We start from the raw sequence: 22937 nt of genomic DNA, 5'->3' as shown, positions 1-22937 counted from the left end.
CTGGGGGAGAAGGGCAGGGCTTCCGCCAGAACTCCCCCACCCTGGGGTCCTGGGGGGTTCCCGCGTTTCAGGACAGGAGCAGGGCCTGCCCAGGCCATGTTCCCTCCTCAGAGCAGCCCTGGCCGAGGAGAGCAAGGGGGTGAGGTAGCCAGGGGGCAGTGGGCACCCAAGGCCGTGAAGCTTTGGGGGGGTGGTGAGGGGCAGGGGCTGTGGATCAATGATGTTCTGATTCCAACTCTGGTTAATCGGTGACTTTGGAGATGCAGCCGTGCGGCCTGTCAAAGCACATTTCTTGATCTGGGAAACGGTGACAGGAGATTCTATCTCCCTGAGCAGCAGGACTGAAGGGAGAGCATGCCACCCAGGGGGTGGGGGTGGGGCTCTCCAGAAGGAAGGGGGAGGGGAGCTAAGTGGGAGGCCCAGGGTCCTGGGAGACCCAGGAGAACACGGCCCCTCACCCCAACAAGCAGCTCCTGTTACAGGGTGCGCACCAGATTCGAGAAAGAGCGGGACGAGGAGGAGGTGCGCAGAGGCTCAGTGACCAAGGCCCCCAGCTGGCCAACAGTACCAGGGGTACCAGGGCTCCAGAGCCCGGAGGGCCACCAGGCAGGGGGCTCAGGAGACCTGTCCTTTCAAGGGGCTCCCGTGTTTGCAGTGCCACAGGGGAGGGGACGGCCCCCAGGGTCTGAGGGAAGCTGCACCGGCAGCCCCAGAACTCCTGACAGTCCCCCCACCCTGAAGCAAGCCCCTCAAAGGGCAGAGACAAACACAGGCATGCTGGAGGGCTTTTTTTTTTTTTTTTTTTTTTAATGTTTTCTTGCTGCTTTAACAATATCATGAAAAAGAAAATACAGTTTTAAAGTCCGGAGCTGACTGGATGGGGTTTCAGGACGGCGGGTGGACAGCCTACCCACTGCCATCTCGCCCATCTCGGGAGCTAAGCTACGGAAACAGGAGCACCCAGGGGCGCTGGGTCGCACCAGGTTAGTGTCTCGGAGTCGGGGTCCGGCCAGCCCGGGGACGCGGGTGCATCCGCCAGACTGGCCGAGGCCCCCTGTTGTAGTTAGCGCTCTTCCCCCCTCCTGCGGGCCAGAGACCAGGCAGTGGGTCAGCCTGTTCCCAGGACAGAAAAATAACGGGCTGTCCCCCCTGGGGCTCCTACTGAGGCTTCTGGGGAAGACTTAGGGAGGCAGGGTGACAATCTGAGCTTCAGAAAGACGGCACACGGCTGTTCAGTGTAAGAATGTTCCAGATGTTACAGGGGGACACGAGGAGCACTCAAAACCAAGTCTTTGTTTACCTGAAACTCAGATTAACCCAGCCTTCTGGTTTGTGTTTTGCGTTTGCTAAATCTGGCAACCTCCTGGCCCCAGCAGTCGGGGAGGAGCCTGAGGCAGGAAGGGGAAGAACCCTGGGGGGGGCGGGGCAGCTGCAGGGACACAGCTCTCCCCAATCATTTTCCAGAACTTTCCTACACGGGGCAAGGGGGGGGGGCAGGAACAAAAGCCACTCCTACCCCCTATCGCTGGCGTGGGGCTGGGTTCTTTGCCACAGGACCGGCCCCAGACGTTGAGTGTGCTGACGGGCCCTGAATTTCCAGGAGAAGGAGTAAAAAGTTTTTCTAAAAAAGATTGCATTTTCCTTCCGGTGGCAGCCTAGGGACAGTTCCTGATGTTGCTCTCTATGGGATCTGAACATGATAAAGGACAAATACCACCAAAGGGCTCGGCCCCAGCCCTGTTCCTAGTGTCTTCCTGGGGCTCTCCCCGGAAGGGGCTGTGCTCAGTGTCCAGCTGGCTGTCCTGCTCCAGCCTGCTCCCGGGGCAGGAGTCAGGGGAGGGACCTGTGAGCGCCCTCTTCCTCCTGCTGCACGAGGCCCCATTGAGAGAAAGGGGCGCCCAGTGTCCTTGGCCCTGGAGCAGAGGCTGCCTCTGGCTGACCCGCGTGGCTGCGCGTGGCAGCAACTCAGGTTGACATCCGGCATCCATCTGAGGCCAGGCAGGAGGAGAGGGAGGCGGAGAGGAAAAATGACTCCCGCTACAAGAACACGGCGGGCCTCTGCAGCTGCGGGGTCGCGACGCAAAGCCAGGCGAGCCCCTCCCGTGGGCCCCGGGCCTTCTCGGGCCCCAAGTCCTCGAGGGCTCGGCCGGTGCCCCTCATCCACGAGGTCCAGGGTCTACTGCCTAACGGGAGGCTCTGGGTGGCCCCGGCATGGTAAGGTCAAAGGTCACAGTGGGGAGGGGGCAGAGAGAAACACGCAGCCCCAGAGCTCCCAGGAGCGGCGACCTGCCCACGGGCTCACACTCGGATCTCGTCCTCCTCCTCCTCGTCCATGAAGGACAGCTCCTTGTCGGGCTGCCTGGGGAGGGTGACCCGGGCCCTGTCTGGGCCCCTGATGGCTGGGCTGCGCTCCTCCAGGACGCCCGACGTGCAGCTGGAGAGGGAGCTGCTGTCCCTCGTGGTGTGGCTGCCCACGCTGCGGGCCGAGCTTGGGCTGGGGGCAGCCGCCGCCCACCCCTCGTCCTCCAGAGCGTGGGAGGGCAGCGGGGCCAAGTCTGGGCCACCCTTGCCGTCCTGCCTCACCAGGGGAGGGGCCGCCTCGGCCACCGGGGGGCCCTGGGCGCTGCCCCCGAGGCCTTCTTCTTCACGGTAGCCACCCCCGTCCTCCTCTGGGTCCCACTCCTCTTTGTCCATGATGCTGAGGACGTCGCCCAGCATGGAGGGCCCCAGGTCGATGTGGAAGGACAGGATGGACTCGGCGTGCTTCAGCCCGTAGCTGGCCTTGGGCACCACGGGCAGATCTGTCAGGTCCCCGAAGGCCTGCTCGTCCAGCAGGGAGTCAGGGGGGTAGGGAGCCACTGCCCCGTTCCGCCGGGGACCCAGGTCCCCCGCGCCCGCCTCCTCCCCGCTGCCCTCTCCGGCACCCAGCTTCTTCACGGGGCTGGACGACAGGCTCTTGGGCAGCTTGCTGGAGCCCTTCTCCGCGGCATCCTTCTCGTTGAGCTGGGGCAGGGACATGGCGTTCTTGACAAAGAGTGCCGACTCGCGCAGGGAGCCCAGCATGTCTCTCTGCTCCCGGTCCCCCCGGGTCACCGACTGAGACCGCTTGCTGCCCCGGAACTTCCTGGACAGGAGGCTGCGTTTGGAAGACGACGTGGAGGCCTGTTCGTCCAGCGACTCTCCGTCGGGCTCACCTTTCTTGCTGTTGAGGAAGGACGTGTCCCCAAAGGCGTCCCCAGCCCGGCCCACGTGCATGGTGTGACGGAAGTCACCCAGCGGAGCGCTGATCATCTCAGCCGTGAGGTCCAGGCGGGAGCGGCGCTTGGAGTGCATGGAGCTGGACACCAGTTGCTTGAGGATGGGCATCTTGCCGGTGGGAGGGAGGCACACCCTCCGGAGGTCAGGGCTGAAGTCCAAGTCCGGCAGGTGGAGCAGGGGAGGACGCGGAGATCATAGGGCTGAAAGCAGACAGGAGGTAGGGGTTAGCACAGCTGGCCACCAGCACCAAAGCCCATCTGCCACGGGGCTGTCACTTAAAGCCAGCTCCCCTGCAAAATAACTAGACGATGCTCCACAACCCAGCCAGCCATTTCAAAACGCTGCCCGTTTCTCCACCCGCGGTCTCCCGGGGCAGAGGAGCGAGTTTGCAAATCTGGTTAGAGTTCAGTAAGCCAGAGACACATTTTTTCCTGAAACCTGAGAAACAAATCATCTGTTAAAGGACAATGCCTCCCCATCTCCGCCCCTCACCAAACCAGGCTGCTACTAGAACAAACAGTGCCGGGGTCAAGGTGCCCAGGGATTCCCAGGAAGGCGGTCTGCAGACATGCTGAAAGTTCTTCCTGCTGTCTACCCCCATCCCTATGAAGTTGGTGGACACCTCAGCTTGAGTCACAGTCCTCAGAGAGAAGGGAGTGGTTAAGACGGGCCCCAGGAGACAGAGACGCTGCTTGGTACCTCCATATGCGTGGGCGGCCCGGCTGTCTTTCTGAATCAGAATTGGGGTGGGGTGTCCAGCACCCACAGAACCAGCTCCCTGGCCTCCTAGTCCTTGCTGGGTACCTATAAATGAAGATCCTGCCCAGGCATCTCCAGCGAGGGGCCTCCGCGGTCTTTGTTCAGGATCATTCAGGGAGCTCAAGATTAGGAGAACCTCTCCTAACCACTTTCTGTAGTTATTAGGGACAGAGGGAGACAAGGACTAGACCCCAAATGATTTAGTCCCGGTAGAACCTGCAGACCCTTGGGTGATGATAACTGGAAATCCCAACAACAGAGGGGGCTCAGGAGAGCCTGGTGTGCCACCCACCCGGCTCACGGCAAGGGCCAAGCTCCAGTTCAGAGTCAAGGCCAAACCAGCCCTCTTCTCCCCAGAGGCACTACCCCTGGGTAGGGTGGGGGAGACAGGTGCAGAGCCCTAACACAGCAAGGTGGGGGAGGCGGCGAGGCCCTGCTGACACAGGGTTCCAGGCCCACCCTTCCACTCTGCACCGCTCAGAACAGGGGGCAGGGCCTGGGTGGTCCCTCCTCCTTCCTGGTCCTGCTGTCCTTCCTTCACTTGGCTAAAACAAAACTGTCCCCCCGGATCTCGCATCCATGTGATCCCCTGGATCCAGGGACCGCCCACCCCTCCAGCTTCTGCACTGAGGGCTGTCCTGTGGCAGCAGCCCGCCCTCTGGGCCCCCACACCCCCAGGCTCAGGCGAGGCTCCCCAGGGCCTAGCCAGGGCCAGTCCTCCGCGCCCCTGCCTGAACTGAGACCTGTCCTCTGAGCTTCCTCAGGGCTCCCGTGGGTCTGTGTCCCGCTTTCTGTCTAGTCCTGGGTGCCACCTATTGGGTCTTCAATTGTCCTTTGAAAGTCAGACACCTCCCTCCCGCCCTCCCAGGACCCCCAGTTTCTCAGCTTCTGTCTTCACTTCAGCCCGTGGCACAGCTCCGGGGCTCCCACCCTGACCTCTGGGCCTTCTGACACCCTCCCCCCACACTCTCATTCCACCTAAGTCCCTGCAGCCCAGTCTGATGGCCTCCCCGACCGGCAGAGTGCCCCTCACCATGCCCTAGATACCGCTCACGCTCCAGCTAGCACCGAGTTCTCAGGGACACGCCGCAGAGCCAGAGAGGGCTCTCCCAGGAGGCCTTGAGGTGACCCCAGGATGGGCCGGCTCTCCCTCCTCCCATCAGACACTCGAGCAAGTTAACATGCCTGAACCCCAACCGGCATCCTCCCTGTCCTCTGGCTCCTTCCCGTCCTGCCTCCGCCTCTAGACAGACATTGAAGAGCCTGATCAGGGCTCAGCTAACACTCTGTTCAGGACCAGAGAGCCAATGTTTTCATCTCTGTAGCTGATATAGTCTTTGCGTCTTAGAGAAAAAACAGCCATAAGCCAGGTGCAGTGGCTCACGTCTGTAATCTGAGTGGCTCAGGAGGCTGAGGCAGGAGGATTGCCAAGTTCAAAGCCGGCCTCAGCAACTTAGTGAGACCCCAAGCAACGGAGTGAGAACCAGTCTCCAGTGCCCCTGGGTTCAATCCCCAGTGTGTGGGGGCAGCATAGCCAACATGCAAACCACCAGACACATGTGTCCCTACAAAATTTTATTTACCAGAATGGCAGTGCTGGTGACATGGAGTGCTGGGACATTAGAGTGTGCCAGGCCCCCAATACCTTGCCCTGGGCACTCTTTCATGACTGTTCCCAGCCTGCATCCTTTATACCAAAGGTAAAAAACCAAAGCAAAACCCACATTTATTTACAAAACCAGGATTTGGCCCATGGGCCATGGCTGACCATCCCATCCACACCACAGGTGAACCCTGGGCCAGTCATGGGCCAAACTTTGAGGAAAACCTTTTGGCTCAAAAGAGAAAGGGAAGGTAGGGTCTGCATGGGTCATGCTGGACACGGAAGGAAATATAAGCAACTTCAATGCGACCCCTGCGGATCCTTTCGGCTTCTGAAACCAGGGCTTCCACCTGCCAGCTCCCAGTCCTGCTACAGAATGCTGGCGTCTCTAATCGCTGGAAGGGACACCCAGGGCAGCTCTTTCATCCATGCGTGAGAGAACAGTTCACTGAAGCCGGGTGAGTCATCTGGGTTTACGCCCCAGGCTGAGGCCCCAGCTCCTGTGCTCCTCTGCCCACCCCAGGCCATTCTCAGTGACGGCTACCAATCGAATGCTCCCCCCAGGGCCCGCCAGGGGACCCAGAGAAGGGAGGAGCGGGCTGCTGCCTCGGGAAAGTTCTTGCATAATCCCAGAGCTAGCTCCAACACTGCCCAGGCTTTGGAGTGGACAGTTTTTGTTTGGGTTTGGGGCAGTTCTCTGCAGGCTGGGACGCTCCCAGGAATAATGGCCTCTGCCCACCAGATGCCAACAGCATCCACTCCCCCTGCCTTGACAACCCAGTCTTCAGACCTAGCCCTGTGTCCCTGAGGGGTCAGAACTGCTCCTGAGAAATGTCACTGCACGGTGGCCCAGGCCTATAGTTCCAGAAAGGGGGGAGACCGAGGCAGGCAGATCCTAAGTCAGCCTGGGCAACTCAAGGAGACCCTGTCTCAAAATTAAAAAAAAAAAAGTTAAAAAGGGCCAGGATGCAGCTCAGTGGTTAAGTGCTCCTGAGTTCAATCCCAGTACGAAAAAAAAAAAAAAAGGAAAAGAAAACAGATGGCTATTGATATTATTTACGAGGTAAACAACGGAAGGGGCAGGAGGGGGTGTCAGGGTCAGAATGGGGTGGGAGTCCGTGCTGTGAACTCCAGGGTTGCGACAGGGTTTCACTGTGACAGCAAAAATTCCCAGGCCCGGGGGACCGGCAAGCACTGTGGTTTCCCATCTGAAGTGAGCAATGCAGAGAGTACCCCTGGTGACCTCTGTGGCCACCCGGAGGGAGCAAGTAGGGCTACAGGGCAGGGTCACAGGGGAACGGTGTGTGCCCCTCCAACCTGGGCCAGCTATGGAGCCCCAGGATCCCCTTCAGCCCCACACCAGAGACCGAGACGGACGGGTCTGCCCAACATCCCTCCTTCCTGAGGTCCCACTCCTAGGGCATGGGTAGCAGGCCGTGGCCTGTGACAAACCACCCTGGACATCCATCAGGAGGGTCCTGAGACCTGGGGCCTCGATGGAGCCACAGCCTGGGGTCGGGGCTCTGGTGTCCCGGAGCTTCCGCTCCGAGGGACGGGCTAGGCAGCTGGCTTCAGGGCCAGCAGCAGCTCACTAGAGGGCAGTTTCTGGACCTTGGTTTCACTGTCCCGAGTTCCTAACAGAGGCCCTGGGGATGAGGAGATGGCCGGAAGGGTCTGAGAGCCTTTGCTCCAGCGGAGCCTGGGCAGGTCCTGGAGCGGGGCCTTAGGGGCCACCTGGAAGAGGACCGGGCTCAGGAGCTGCGGCTTCGGGAGGGGTGTTGCTGAGCGCTGTGACTCAGCCCCGGGGAAGCGGCTAAAATAGGCTGCCCCGTGACACCCGTGGCCACTCCCCAGAGCCTAGCCCTGTGGGGCGCACTCACTCCACCCTGAAGCCACATCCCACACCCCTGCGGGGTAGGCAGAGCAGAGCGGCCGTCCTGGGTGCTGAGGGCCGATTCCTCCACCCTCTGTGCCCCTGACCACAGAACCTTCCCCAGAGCAGCAGCTCTTCCTGGCTGGGCCTCGCCGGCCACACCCTCTGCTCGGCCCCTGAGACCGTGGGTGGCAACACTGGCCTGGACCTCTGGCCACCCTCCCAGATCAGCCGGCCCAGCAGGCCCTCCTCAGACAGAGGGTACAGGATGAACCCACGCATCCCACTCCAAATGCCCAGGCAGCGACCCGGCCCTGGCACAGCAGCCCGGGGCAGGATCCAGCCCTCAGCTCTCCCAGGACAGGCAGGCCGGCCTCCCACTCTGCCGCTGACCCGCGGCTAACCCAGGCCCCGGAGTTCACATGCTCCGACGCCCACACTGAGGGCAGCCGCTCCTGGGTTTCCAACCATCGGTCCAATACCAGCTCCAAGTGACGTGGCTGGACAGTAGGGCAAAGGGCCTTGGCACGGCCGGACTTCAGTCGTGACGCGCACCACCGGCTGCAAGAGGCTCACATTCCCTCTCCATTCATTCGTCGCCCTACTTATTGCAGGTCTCCAACAGCCACACGTCCACGTGCACGGACTCCGTGCCCAGGGGGGTTCCAATCCACAGACTGAACCAACCACTGGCTGAAAATATTTGGTGGGAAAAAAACTTGTCTGTACTGAACGCGAATGGGCTTCCCACTCCTTGTGGGCTTCCGCTGAGCAACACTGTGTAACGACTACGTGCACGATATGCTGCCGGTGTTAGGTGGCCTAAGTCACCCAGGGCTGGTGGAAGGATCTGGGAGGCCCTGTGCCAAGGACATGGCCAGCTTCTCTGCCAACACTAGGGCACTTTGCAGAAGAGTCTTGAGCATCCTTGGATTTTGTCATCTGAGGGGGTCCTGGAACCCATGCCCCTGGATTCCGAGGGACAACGGTAGTCGATTAGGTTCTGGAGATGAAGCAGCGGAAATGACACTGCTATATTCCTGTGTGTAGAGAGGTGCGGGGGTGGGTGGGTGGGTGGGACTGAGGTTCAAAGCTGTAAATAAAGCATACCCTTGTGGCCGGGGAAATGGGGTGCTGTGAGTGTGAGGAGGAGGCGAGGGGAGGTCCTCTGCGGAAGGCATCACAGGCTAAGAACTGAGCAATGAGGAGCCGGCCGTGTCAACAACGTCTAGGGGAAGGGCAGCACATGCAAAGGCCCTGAGGTGGGAGCTGACTACAGTGCTTAAGGGCTAGTATGAAAGACCACCTGGCCCAGGGTCAGGCCACACACGGCCTTCCATGTCAGACCAGGTGAGGAGTCTGGGTGCCTGAAGAAAACGGGTCATTCCCTGGCAGCTTGTACCTGGAAGCTCCTGCCATTGGTTTTACAGGGGAAAAGAGGCAGAGAGGGCTCAGGACATGGGCTGGCTAAGGCGGAGGCCGGGGATGCGCTCAGGGCAGGTGTTGGAAGCAGGGACTCCAGGGTTGCTGAGGGCCCAGGGTTGGGTCTCACCAGCCGGGTGGGGGCAGGGCTCAACTTTGCCAAAACGAGAGGCATTCTGCTACCCAAGGCGGCTCAGTGTGTCCTGGGACTCACCTGTCTGTAAAGGCTAGTGGCTCTGCCTTTTGTCACCCCAGAAAGATGAGGCACTTTCTGGAACACTCGCAGGCCTGGAGCCGGCCAAGACAAGAAGGCCTGGCGAAGGCAGCAGAAGAGTGTGTGATTCTAACAGTGCGTGAGGCTGAGCGGGGCTGAGCGGGGCTGAGCGGGGCTGAGCGGGGCAGAGACGTTGGTGCTGACTGCAGGGGACCCAGCTGACTTCAGACCACTGGGATCTCTAGCCCCACGCACACCTCCGACAGGCCTTCTTACTTGAAAACGTGTGCAAGGAGTTTAAGGTCCTCGCACTGGAGACATTTCGAGCCCGAACAGCCACAGTTACGAAGCAAAAACTAGAAGCCCAGGATGGGAACCTGAAACAGCTCCGTGATTATAGGTGAGGTCATCCTTCCAGAGACGGAGAGACCAAATGGAGGACTTGACCTGGGTCATGAATTCACGCCAGGGCTTACTGCCCACTACAGGGCTCCATGCACTAAAATAGGGATGGACTATAAAAGTGCGAGCGAGTCACATAAAAAACCACCTGACTCACGGGCACGTGCGCATGTACGCGCGCGAGCGGTCTTTAAAGATCACATAGGTGTCTGTTGTCAATTTATACATTGGTATGTTTTCGTTTTTAATTAATATACGGTTGGCGTCCTATATCTGTGGATCCCACATCTGTGGACTGGATGAACCTCCTGGACACGGTCCAACGGTGACACAGTGAGGACACAGTGTTCATGTTCTATAGAGTCACCAGGAACCCAGAAGCGAACTGAAGCACGTAGGTGGATGTGCATAGGTGATGTGCAAACGTCACACCATTTCCAGTTCAGGACTTGAGCACCTGTGGATTTGAGTCCTGGGTGGGTCCTGTCACCAGCCCTCCCTGCAGATCAAAGGGCAGCGGTCAACATTCTGCTGCGTCCTCTCCAGATCCCAGTGATTTCCTCACGCAGCCTCGCAGGCGGTGGGGTGGAGGGGTTAAATGCAGCTCTCACTGGGCCAGAGATTATCCAACCCAGGGCCTTGGGGAGGCTGTGGGGCAAGGAGGCGAGTTGCCCAAGCCAGAGCTGGCAAGGGACCCAGGTGACACAAGAGCCCGAGTCTCTTGCTGCGAGACAATACCTGCACTGCTCACAGTCAGGCGCCATCTTGCCCAAAGTAAGAGCTAGCCAATGGGAGTGGAAGGCCTTCCCTCGGGGAACAGCACCCTAGTCCTGGGGAACAGCACCCTAGTCCAAGGACTGCTCAGAGTCCCAGTGACCCCAGGACTATGGCCAAGTTCTCTCAAACAAGTAGGATTCAGCAACGGAGCTGTGTCCAGAGGGACACATCCACACACGCTATCGATTCAACATCTGGGGGCCGTGACACATGCTGGTCATTCCAGTGACTTGGGAGACCCAGGCAGGAGCATGGCGAGTTAGCGACTTAGCAAGACCCTGTCTCAAAATAAAAACTAAAAGGGGCTGGGGATGCTCTGGGGTAGGTTTTCCTAAAATGTTAGAGGCCCTGGGGTCGACTCCCAGTACTGGGGAAAAAAAGATTTTAATTTCAAGACCACCTGAGGCTCTCCAGTTCTCGGGACTCAGTGGCTGGGGACGTGAACAGGCGTCCCTGGCCATTCATTTGCTCTCCTTCTCCTTCCCAATGGCCACCGAGGTCCATCTTCTTCCTCCCCCTCCCCGCAGCCACCCAAGTTGGATGTGTTTGTTTGGTCCTTGTTTACGTTGCCTGGTACGAGAAAGTGGGTCATCTATAGCAATCTGGTGTCGGGGGAACGGGGAGAGTTAAGACTCCCTCAAAAGGAGAACTTGTTCCCCAGCAGCTGCTTCCTGATCCTGAGCGTCCTGGGCTGAGCAGGAGGTGAGTGATAGCTATCCCTCCCACCCACCGGAGACTGGCCTCTGTCCAGTGACACTGAAGCTCCAAGCTGGAGGCCGGCCTCCCACGGAACAGTGGGACTCGGTCAGAGAGATCCCGAGCAGGTGAGGCTTGGCTTCTGCCAGTCCTCCAGCCAGCTCGGCTGCACCCATCACCGAAAAGAGGCAGAGAAAACAAGAAGGGGCCCCTGCGGGGTCACGCAAGGGCAACCGGCACCCGGCCTCTGGCCATGTGCAGAGAAAGCAGGACTGTCAACAGCACTCCTTTACTGGGTGGGTGCAGAGTGCCAGGCGCTGTCTGGGGACAAAAGAAATGTGTGCTTCTGAGCCTCAAAGCAACCTTGTAAGGAGTGAGCCGCGATTGCCCCAATTCGGCAGAAAGGGAAGCGAAGGCTCAGGTGGGCACATCCCTCACTCCGCCCACAGCTTCTTCGAGGTGATGTGAGCCCACTTCTGGCCGACTTAGGGCCCACGGTTCAGGCAGGAGGTGCTCCTGCCTGGCCTATGCAGATGGCCACAGCTGAGAAGGAGGGTGGGGCGGGTTTCTAGAGGCTGTGTATCGCACACCCTGGGAACCAAGGCTTACTTCCTGTCCCCCCCCCCTTAGAGTCGTCCCCAAGGATGGCTGCTCGGAAACCTCCTCCAGCAGGATCCTCCCAGGGTTCTGACTCCCTGGGAGGGGAGACGTGGAGGGCATCCCGGGAAGCAGAAGCCAGAACACCCCATTTTGCTTAGGAATGGAACCGCACAGGCCCTGCTGCAAGCTTCACCTGAGCTCCTTGGTGGTTCCAGCTCCTGAGGAGGAGGAGGAGGAGGAGGAGGAGGAGGAGGAGGAGGAGGAGGACGGGAGCCCTGACCAAACCCTGCTCTCGGAACCTCCAGGCTGGGCACCAGCTCCGCCTTCCCTGCCAGCCAGTCGATCTGGACCAGCCACTGCCGGGCCACACTGGGGCACACCCCGCTTCCTAAAGATAAACATCCTCTGCTTTGGTGTGACCCTTCCTGGAAGAGAAAGTGAACAAGACCCAGAAGTCACTACAAGGCTTCCAGAGCTGTGAGCATGCACATTCCCTGGGCATCCCTGCTCGGGCCACAGGGAATAGCAGGCCACAGGGGAGCGGGGTGCATCCGTCAGAGCAGGCTCAAGGGTAAACAAGGCACGGAAGAAAGCAAGAGTCCATGCCAGAACTTCTCTGTGACTTCCATTTTCTGCCGCCACTGAGCTATTCAATAATTCACACCTGGGCCATACAACATGGCGGCCACCAGCTGCACCTGGCTACTGGGCACTTGAAATGTGGCCAGTCCAGAGTGACACGTGGTACCGTGTACAGTACCCACCGGGCTTCGGAGACAGTATGAGAATACAAGATACCTCATTCATGAGTTCATATTGATCACAGGCTCAAATAATATTCTGAATAGGTTAGGGTAAATAAAGTGTTCATTTCCCCTGTTGGTTTGTGCTTTCTCAAATGTAGCTATCAGGGCTGGGGTAGCAGAAGAGCCCTGGCTTAGATGGGAGAGACCCTGGGCTCCAAGTCTGAGAAAGGCAAAAAATCAAGAACAAAATGCAGCCATTAATATGTAAATTTCACACAGAGCCTCCGAGACACTTCCAAGGGATAGTGCTGAGTTTGACATTTTCCCTCTTATTATACAAGTGGCACTTCCCATTGTAGACGGTGAGACAAAGCCAACCATTGTTCATGTTGCAGTGAAAGTATTTGCATGTTAACAAATCACACTACACTCTTTCAGAGAAGTCCTCATCTTTACCTCCTGTTCACTTGGTAAGGGTGCTTCAGCCTGGTGAGACTTTGTAACCACCCTTTCAGTTGAACATGCCTGGTCTTTATTTCCAGAGGATCCTGGACAAAAATTACTGTTGCTTAGCGTTTTTCAGAAGGTTTGGCCAAGTTCTAGTCCTAACAACACAGGATGATGGGTCTAACATCAGACTCCATTTTCTTTCATTGAATTTAAAGTAGCAAAAACACACAACAAAACAAAACAAAACAACAAAAACTACTCTTCCCTCCAAACCTGTAATTTTCATTTCTTTGATTATTCATGAAGGTGTGCATTTTTTTTTTTTAAGTGTCTTCTGGTCACCTGTATCTTCTCTCTGTGGATAGCTAGTTGAAGCCTCTTCTACTGTGAGGTGGGAACTTCACATGTTCCAAAGGATTTATATGACCTCGGTAAATATTAAAGCTTACATCTTCACCATAGTTTACAGATATTTTCTGCAAACTTATCATACGCCTGTTTCTATTTTGGTAATTCCACAGTCTTCTTCTACATAGTGCTTACTACTTATTTACATGGTCAAATCTGCTGTAGGGATTCCGGCTTTAACATCATGGAAACATTAAAGATCTTTCCTATCCTTGAGTTTATGAATATTTTCACTTTTTCTAAACTACCAGGAAATTCAATTATTTTTTTAAAAACCACTGAGGGGGGAAATACTAGGAAGGGAATATTCCATATCAGAGATGTCTGTGACTTATAAAATTTTAAAGGATCCATAATAATTTGAGCTCCTGTTCCCTTATAAAATCGGCTTATTTAAAATGTAATCAAAGCAACAGATGCTACCTTACCACGTGTGCAACTCCCGATGACACCTCCAGGCTTGGGACTATTTCCAGGTGTGTTCTGTTCGTTGCTCTGTTTATTTCTAAATCAAGTCTAGAATGTCACTACGGGCAATATCTTTTGAGCATTTGGTAGGGTATTATCCCTACTTGAACTTTTTTTGCTTTTTTAATCTAGGTAGTCTTCCAGATGCAGTTTAGAAATACTTTAAATTGCAAAAGAGCTGGGCACAGTGGCACAAAACTATGGTATGTAATTCGCATTTCTTTGATTAGTAATGAGGTAAACATTTCTTAAAAGTGTATTCTGATCTGTGTCTTTTCATGGATTCCTAAGGCTGAGGCAGGAGAATCACAAGTTCAAGGCCAGGTTGGGTGACTTGGAGAGATCTTGTCTCAAAAAAAAAAAAAAAAATGTGTGTGGAGAGGTGGATCTGGGACATAGCTCAGTGCTTTAATGCCCCTAGGTTCAATCCTCAATACCACAAAAGAGAAAAAGGGAGGGGGATTGGGAATGTAGCTCAGTGACAGAGCATTTGCTAGCACGCACAAGGCTCTGAGATAGGTCTTCAGTTAAATAAACTGAAATGTGTTTTCCATGTAAAATACATGCTGAATTCGGAAGTCTTCATATAAAAACAATATTAACTAATTAAATCAATTGTTGATTAAATAATGTTAATTAAAATTACTAGTATTTAATAATTTGCATATTAATAGTTTATGATTGCATGGAAGTGACATTATTTTAGACGTACTGGGTTAATTTTTTTTTTTAAATCCACCTTTCTTTAGTTTGTAAAATGCAGTTCCCGGAAAAGCTAAAGTTATATGAGCCCACCTGGCTCCCCACAGTATGCCTGTCCCCAGTGCTGTCCTTGGGCTAGCGCCCTTAATGGGCATGCTCACCAATGGATTCCTACAGACAGTCTCCACCGTCTTCAGAAATTACCATTCTCTCAGTTGATAGGAAATCGATGTCAATAACTCAGCCAGGCTGGGTTGTGGGAAAGCATACCACGGCTTGGCTAATTCGCCCTTTCGTCGTTGGCAAATATAAAAGAGGGAGCCCAACCTGGTCCAAACAGTGCCTTGAAATGAGATCATCTTCGGATCCACAGGCTGAATGGGTCCTGGCCGATACCAAGGTGCTGAGCTGAGGAACCTACTCTGGGAATGCTGTTGTAAATGCTGTCCCCCAGCCTTAGGGGGACAGTCCCTGCAGCACGTGATAACCACCCAGGGCCACAGGTCACGGAGGAGTACGAGAAAGGAGTAGCATTTACCGAGCCTTGTCTTAGCAACCTGCACAGGATGGATGGCTTATTTTGATTAAACTGCTTTTTGGTACTCAGGTGAAATACACTATCCTGAGCATTAGGAAGCCTTCTCATCTATTCTTTCCAACAATCCCAGGCAGTATGATCATTGCCCCCCTGACCTTGCAGATAAGAACAGGAAGGCTTAGAGAGTTCAATGATTCACCCAAGTCACACAGTTGGTAAGAACAGAGGTGAGAGAAGAGCCTAGATCTGCCCGATTCTGAACTCTGGGCCTTTCCCGCTCCGGCATAAGCAATAATGTGGGTGCGGTGAGGGACTGTGCGCTCTGCTGGGACCCAGGCCTTGGAGATCTGCTGAGGCTAAGGCTGCACGAACACCCACGGGAGGCACACAGGTTTGCATATAATTTCCCGTTAAAATCTTCCCAGCCTGGAAACCCCATGCCCTCCACTCCTGAACTCACTTCCATCCTCATCCCAGAACCACCTGCCTTGAACCAGGGGAAGGAGGTGAGCCAAAGGGAAAGCTTCCCTTACTCACTGCCTGAGGATTCCAACCGCTCAGAGAGCGGACAAGAAAGGAGCCAGGGCCTGGGAGTGACCGGAAATGACAACCCACCAAGGAGCCAAGAAGAAGGAGCCAGTGACTCCAGGACATCCGGCCGCTTCCCTTGTTTGCAGGGCCCTTCCTGGAAACGTGTGTTTCCCGGAGCCCGCTAGCCACCCTCACAGAAGGAAGAGCCAGGGGAGGCGGGAAGCAGGGCAGGGCAGGTGTCCTGCCCCACAGCAGGGCTCTCCCCATCCCCATCTCAGAAGCAAGCAGGCTGCACCTGAAATCGGATCAGAGGGGCCTCGATTGGTTTCACCTCACCTCTCCTAAGAGCTTGGCGCTCGGTGGTGGTGTGGGGAGTAAAGTGACATTCTGGGTCCCGGCTCCCCACAGAGCGGGCTGGTTCCCGGGTTACATGCTGGCTCACCACGCCGGGAAGCTCCTAGTGCCTCCGTTTCCTCATTAGCTTTGGAGCAACCGCTAACATCATGGACGGCCGAGAGTGACCATGCGGGTGACCCAGGCTGCACCCGGGAAGCTGAGCTGCACCATGGGTGGACACACTTACGTGTGGTGGGACACAGGCACTCCATGTCTGCCAAGTGTGAGGAGACGTCGGCATACCCAGCAACCCCCCGGCTATCACCCCCCCAAGCTCAAACAGCACACAGTATCCGCCCAGGGCACGTACCTGGGGACGCCTAATCCCAAAGGCTCCAGGGAGCTTTTTCTAAAGGATCCTCCAAGCCCCTGAAGCCCAGCCTAGACTCTGCCCTTCCGTTACGGCCCACTCGGGCAGTGCTTCTGGAAGCCTGGCCAGGCTTCTTCCTGGTCTCAGTGTTTCTGCCTTCCTTGTCACCTTTCAGCTCTTGGTGCCGCAGGATGGAGAAGCCTGGCTTCTCTCAGGCAGGACTTCAGCTACTTCTGATTCCAGTTTGATAAGGATGGAAAGGCAGAGAAAAGAGAAACACCCCCTTTTCTTCCAGGTTAAGGGTAAGAGATAACTCAGGAATCTGAGAGACCCTGGGTGCCACCAGCAACAAATATCACACGCCGCCGCCTCCTCTGCGCCTACACAGCCCTCCTGAGAGGCATCTGCACACTGTGCTGCTGGCCCCCGGGGTTCCTCCTGGGCTCCTTGGGACTCACTAGCCCTCTAGCATTTGACCAAGGCTTGAACTCCATCCTGGGGGAAGGAGGGAAAAGACAGTTGTACCCAGTGGAACCGGAGGGCAGAAGCGTGTAGGGCACAGAGGAAAGAGGGGCACTGTCACTTCGGGGGAGATTCAAAGCTGGGGTCTCAGACCAAGTTCAGTGACCGCACAGGCACAGGTGAAGGGAGAGAGCAGAGACTCCTGCAGGGAACTGGAGGCTGCTCCAGCTGTCCTCATCGGCACCATCAAGGCCAAGGCTAAGGGTGCGGGGCCAAGCATTGAGGTGCCTTGGGGTCTTCACCCCGAGAAGCACTCTTGTTTTTCAGAGGTACCAGCCCTGGGATGACGGAAGGACAAACACCAGCATACACTCACCACACCCTCCCAGAAACTCTCACCCGAGCCCCCAAAGGGAGACCCCTCCCCAGCCTGGGAGGTGGGTGTTCTAGGCAAAGGAGGGCCTCAGATGCCCGCACTGCCACTCTGGCAGGGAGCCAGAGCTTCGAGCTGGGGGAGACACGGGGGTTCCTAAGCTGGAAGCAAGAGGTTCCGAAGGAGGTGCATTTAAGCGGGGGCTTCAGGGGCCTGGTGAGCGGGAACGCGGGGAAACTACTGGCTAAACTTCCTCCAAAAAGACTGGAAGCAACAAAGGGCTGTGCCCTGTCACTTGGAGTCCCTCCCTAACTACTGTCCAGGTTCCTGTCCAGAGAAGGCGGGCCCAGCCCTCCAGGAGCACCCCACAGTACTGGCCAGTGTTGGTGGCTGGAACACTCCACCAGACTACCCCTTGAAGTGCCCCTCGCTCTGGGACTTGGTCCCTTCCCCAAGGCCCAGGTAAAGCCTCCAGTGCAGAGGTCAGAGGACCTAGGTCAGCCCCCGCTCCCAGGGAGAGATTGCTCAACCCGCTCTCCACCCCCAGCCTTATCTCTGGCATCAACCCAGCTCTCCTGTTCCTTGGAGGGACAGACTCCTCCCTCCCCACACAGGGACAAGCGCCTCTGAGTCTGTGGGATGTCCAGCCAGGGCAGGGTGGAGGTGACACCCCACAGAAATTCTCAACACAATGGCTTCAGACCCTTCTGCTCTCAACCCAAATTGGGGGTGGATGTGGGAGGGGAGAGATAAAGAAGCGAGAGAAGCCATATCAAACACCTTAACTGTCACAGCTGGGAACAGCTTGTCCTGGACACAGAAATCAATCAACAACTAGCTCCAAAGGTGGAGGGGGCTGGAACCTCCTCCGAGGCAGGTTTCAGGCAGAAGCCCTGAAGTGGTCCTCTCTCAGGTCAACATTTGCTCACCTCTTACCCCCTGCCTTAAAAAGAGCTGAGACCTCATTTGGTTGTCACTTCCTGGTCTCCAGACTGGGAGCCCGGACTGCCAGTTCTGAGGCAAGAGGACAGAAGCGGGTTGGGTACACACTTTGGAATGGGGCAAACACTGGTGGGTGGGCATGTCTGAAAAAGAAATGGGGTAGGGAGGGGGAAAGTGGGTTGACAGAAAGGCAGAAAACCCCAGAAAGTGGAAGAAAGCCTGGGGCAAAGGTGCCAACCACACAGCACAGGTCCTCGGTGAGCAGGGACCCTGTGAACTGTGGGTGTCATAAGAGCGGTTGAGAGTCACCCAAAAACCACAACTTGGGAGCAGGCTCACTTTATCACATCACACGGCCCCTCCCTAGTCCTGCAGGGTCACCAGGATCTCTGGGAAAACCAGAGAAGCCTGGGTATCCCCAGGGTTCACTGTGGGAAGAAGCAGCAGTCCTCAAGGAGTGGAGGGGCAAAGTCCAAGTTCAGAGATAAACCAGCTAATCAGTCAGTCACATGGGTGGCTCACACCAGGCAGCTGATGCCAGCGGGTCCCACACGACCCCGGCAGGGATGTTACCGCCCAGGATCCCACTGGAAGCTACATTATTGCCTCAGGGCCCTGGGATTGCCTGGGCCCCCTTGGCTTGGCTCCAGCAACCCCTCCATTTCTGGAAGAAACCCGCAGCTCAGCTCCCCCGTTCTTTGTGCCCGGTTCTTTGTTCTCTTAAAATTCAGTCCATCCTGCCGGTGGTCCCCTCCTCCACCTCAGCCTCAGAAAGGGGGCGGGGGCTGCTGCAGAGTTATTAGAAACCCAGACTGTGCAAAGAAGTTGCGCTGCAGGAGGCCCCTGCCCCCGGCCCCTCCTTGTTTACACTCCCGCGGCAGGACAGATGGTTGCTGGGGGTAAGGATGGAGACAGTCTCCCTCTATCACCCTAACCCTCTAGAAAGGGTAGGGGGCTTCACAGCAAAGAGACCCCCCCAAGGACTCCCCATTCAACAGCGCGGCTACCTGGGCACCTTGGACCCAGCGAGGGAAGTGGGAGCCCAGCAGATTATAAGGGTGGGGGTGTTGGAGGGGGAGAAGTTCTCCGACGAGCAAAGAGAAAGCATTGTATTTCCCCTCCATTTCTCCCAGGGAGAAAAGGAAAACTTCCAAAGCCCAGGCCGCAGATCTCATCGGACAAACACCAGGAACCTGGTTTGAGTTAGCAGAGAGCACCCCTCCCCCTCAGCCAGCCTCAGTGTGCTCGCTCTGCTCCCTCTCCCCCCTCGCTCACTCGCGCTCTCTCTCCCTCTCTTTCTCTGTCTCTCACACACACTCCTTTCCCAGGAAGCGGCGCCAAATCAAGCGCAGCCCTCCAGCCCGGGCTCCCGCCTAGCGCTCGCGACCGGGCCCCTACTCACCCGCGGCCGCCGGGATCCCCAGCCAGCGCGGCAGGTCCTGCGGACGCCCCACCGCGGGGGGCAGTTTTGTTCCTCCGGATGGGGGCGCTCCAGGGAGGGGGCGGAGCCTGAGACCGCGATCCAGGGCACCACGGCCCCAAGCAGGTGGTTAAAACATTAACCAGTCGCGAGCGCCGTGCTCCAGGAGCACCCGGCTGCGGGCTCCGCGCGAAGCAGTCTCCCGGATCCAAAGAGGGCCCCAGCTCGGCTGGGCCCCACCCCTTCCAGGAGCCCTGGCCTCTCGCGGCCTTGGCCTCCAAGTCCTGGGAGGCGGCGGGCGGGGCTGGGGCCTGGCGGGGCGGAGGAAGGGCTCGCGGGAGGCGGGGGAGAGAATTTGTTCCCTGGGCCGTTCCCTTCCAGGCAGCTCCTTCCCTCGGTTCTCCCCAGCTCGGTGACACTGGGCGGCGTGTACTGCGGTGTGAGTACGCGAGCGCGTGTACACGCCTCTGCCACTCCAGGCCAAGAATTCGGTTCTTATTCATGGAGAACTCGGCGCGCACACGCCCCCCTCGCCCAGACCGCGAGCTGCGCGCCGCCGATTGTTGTGCTCCTGCCCACAGCGACACACACCCCATTCCTGGGCAAGAGGGTGGACCTTGGAAACCCGCCCCTCACCCCTCCCTGAGCAGCGCCCTTCGCCAGACCCGGGAGTCTCCGTCTGGGGAGAGGAAATTGAGTCCCCGCGACGCTGCGCCGGGCTCTCTGCCACCCCTAGCGCCCCAAACCCCGCTCTTCTGGAACGCGGTGAGCGGCTCCGGTTCCCAGCACCCGAGCAGCCCCGCCGTCTCCCCACCCGCAGCCCGCCTCTCCCGGGCGGGCGCCGAAGACCGAGGGTCTCTGCGTCCTTCTCCCCAAGCAACGGCCCCCTTCCCGGCTCTTTCAATGCTCTCCGCCCCTTAGTGGGGCTCGAGCCCAGCAGGGCCTTGCGCGGCTGTCAAGGCCGGAGGGATGTGCGTCGCCTACCTTGGTCCCCAGAGCCCCGGGAGTGGGGTTGGCGCGGCTGTGCGCTCCCCTCGGTGGGCTCCGCTGGGCAGCCGGGCTGGCGGCCCATGTCAGCGCCGGCGCTGGTTTCCCTCGGGCTTTCGGGCTCTCGGGGCTGGGAGCAGCGCGGACACTCCCCTTCCAGGCTCCTCCCGCGCCCTCCCTCTAGCGCCCCTCGGCGCTGATGTCACAGCTCTGCCACAGCCAATGGCCGTCGGAGCTTCGGGCCCGGCCGCTCCGCCTCTTCTGTTCAAATCTGAAAGCCTGAGACTTTCGCAGTTCCATGTGGGGTATCCTGGGCGGGCCGAGCTTCGGAGCCTCCCACCTTTCTGCGCTCCAGCCTCGAACCCTCACTTGGGGTCCCCAGGGTCGGGAACACGTCTCCTTCCGAGGGCCAGTGCGAGGCCTTCCGAAGGTTCTTCCCCATTTTGAACAATGGCAAGAAGCCAGAAACCCCAGCAGGGGTGGCGTTTTTTTGCTCCCGCTCCCTCGGGGACCCGCTACCCACCTCCTGGCCCCCGGCCTGGCGCGCGCCGGCAGGCGGTGGATTACGTCCCAGGCTCTTACTGGAAACTGCGGACGGGGGAAGCGGCCGGCCCGAGGCCAGGCCCGGACTGAATGTAAGAAGGGTTTCGGGCGGATGACCCGTCTGTGATCCCTGTGAGGCCCTAGTCTGCGGGCTCTGCCTTCCAAATATCCACTGAGGCTAACCCTTGCTCCAGGGAAACGTTAAAGAGGACGCCGGAGTCCTAACCCAAATCCTATGAGAAAGCAGGCTTTGGGCTCTTTTTAGGGGCATAGTTTCTAGTTATGAATGATCATTACCAAAGTAATAAAGGCGTCCGGTGAAGTATTCAACAGAAGGAAGGCAAAGCCAACACAAAGTGAAAGTTCCTTTGCCATTAGCAGTTCAAAGGAAGTGGGGGGTGGACGCGCCCGGGCTCCCTTCCCCCAGCTGGCCACTGGTCCCTCGTCCCCTCTCCGGCTTCCTCTGGAAACACCGCCTTCTCACGACTGCACTTCTCCCTTTTCTTCTGCCACGTGAGAACTACCAGCTCAGGCAATCTAAAGGCACAGTCACCCCATCCTGCAGTGAGAATCGCCTCCCAAACTAGGCTGGGGTTGCAGCTCTGTGGTAGAGACATTGTTCAGCAAGCCCCACCAGCAGCCAAAAGTATCAATACTAGACATTGGGACTAGAAAGCAAGTTCAGAGCAAGTTGGGAGCCAGAAAACATGGGTTCCAAGCCTGACAGGGTTATCTCCCTGGTCTGGTCCCCCTTTGTATCCAAGGAGCAGAGATCCCTCTTCTCTCCCAGCCTGTCCTGGAGGTTGTCAAGATGAGATATTAGGTGTGGGAGGACTTTGACTATAAAGCAACCTGCAAATGGAGTAGGTGGTCTTTATGACCTGGGGTGACCAGCTCTGGAAGAGGCTGGTTGGAAGGAAGACTTGGCAGCCACTGTGGCTTGGAATTCCAGCTGTGCCTTGCACCAGCAGGTGAGTTCCACACCAGCTTCCACCTCTGTAAAACGGGAACAGCAACCCTGTCTTCCCTGCTCCAATGAGTACTTGATGAGATCCCCTAAAGAAAGCACCTGTGGTCAGCGGGGCACATGCAGGCCCTCCATGGTCCTTTCCACTGGGACATCCCTAGCTAACCCTAACCCTAACCCTAACCCTAATCCCTACTCCTGGAGTTCCAGGACCTTTTCCTCCAAATTTCAGCATGCCTTACCTGTTCCAAAACAAAACAAAACAAAACAAAACAAAAAAAAAAAAAACTTTGCTGTTTTTTTTTTTCCTGAGACATCTCCCTCTCTTTCCTTCTTTGTTAAATAAATTATTATTATTATTGGGATTGAACTCAGGGACACTCAACCACTGAGCCACATCCTCTGCCCTATTTTGTATTTTAGTTAGAGACAGGATCTCAATGAGTTGCTTAGTGCTCAGGCTGGCTTTGAACTCCTGATCCTCCTGCCTCAGCCTCCCAAGCCGCTGGGATTACAGGCCACGGTGCCCAGCAATAAATTATTTTTTCTAGGGCTCTCAGTGATTGTCCTCACTGCCCCCTCCCCCCCCCCGAATTTTTTCTTTAAAACCAACCCACCCCAGGAGCAGCTGTCCCACCCACAGTTGAGAAAGGGGGCAACTTGTTTTCTCCTAATGCATGGGAAACATAGTCACTGTGCTAAGGAGATCTTGGGGAAAGACCATTTGTCCCCAGGTTTCCTGGAGCCTTATTCAGTGTACCTGTCAGTACACCTGACGCGTGTCTTGCTTTTGGTCTTGGTTTTGCCCTTGACCTTCTCCTGCTTCTTATCACTACTGACTTTCCCTTTTTCACCTGGTGTCTTGGGTTTGGCTTCCCAACTGAGTTCCCATCAATTCAATTTAGCTCCAGGACGAAGCCTTCAGGCCCCTGTGTAATTCCTCCACCCCTATTCAAACCCTGTCTCCTTCCACAAACATTTAAGGTCCATGGAGGCTTGTCTTTGCCGACTAAGACAACAGAGCCCAATCCCTGCCCTCAGGGTGCCCACTGTACACCAGGCTGCCTGGGGGAGCTCCGCAGCTGCGTCT

General features: G+C 57.0%; 1 protein-coding gene across 2 annotated transcripts; it reads right to left on the bottom strand.

Moving 5' to 3' along the window:
- Positions 1-1449: 1449 nt before the first annotated feature.
- Positions 1450-20502, bottom strand: Cdc42ep4 (CDC42 effector protein 4). 2 transcript variants are annotated; one of them, XM_005335981.5, is made up of 2 exons: positions 20335-20502; positions 1450-3458 (listed from the first exon to the last, which is right to left on the bottom strand). In XM_005335981.5, the coding sequence occupies exon 2, from the start codon at positions 3364-3366 to the stop codon at positions 2299-2301; it is 1068 nt and encodes a 355-aa protein (XP_005336038.1). In that variant the 5' UTR covers positions 3367-3458; positions 20335-20502; the 3' UTR covers positions 1450-2298. The 2 variants fall into 2 exon arrangements, with proteins under 2 accessions (XP_005336038.1, XP_005336037.1); XM_005335980.5 differs by lacking the exon at positions 20335-20502 and adding an exon at positions 19333-19892.
- Positions 20503-22937: the final 2435 nt, after the last annotated feature.

Source organism: Ictidomys tridecemlineatus, chromosome 3 (assembly GCF_052094955.1).
Source record: "Ictidomys tridecemlineatus isolate mIctTri1 chromosome 3, mIctTri1.hap1, whole genome shotgun sequence".
NCBI lineage: Eukaryota > Metazoa > Chordata > Mammalia > Rodentia > Sciuridae > Ictidomys > Ictidomys tridecemlineatus.
Note: the sequence above shows the minus strand (reverse complement) of the source record. Positions and strands in the feature narration are given on the sequence as shown.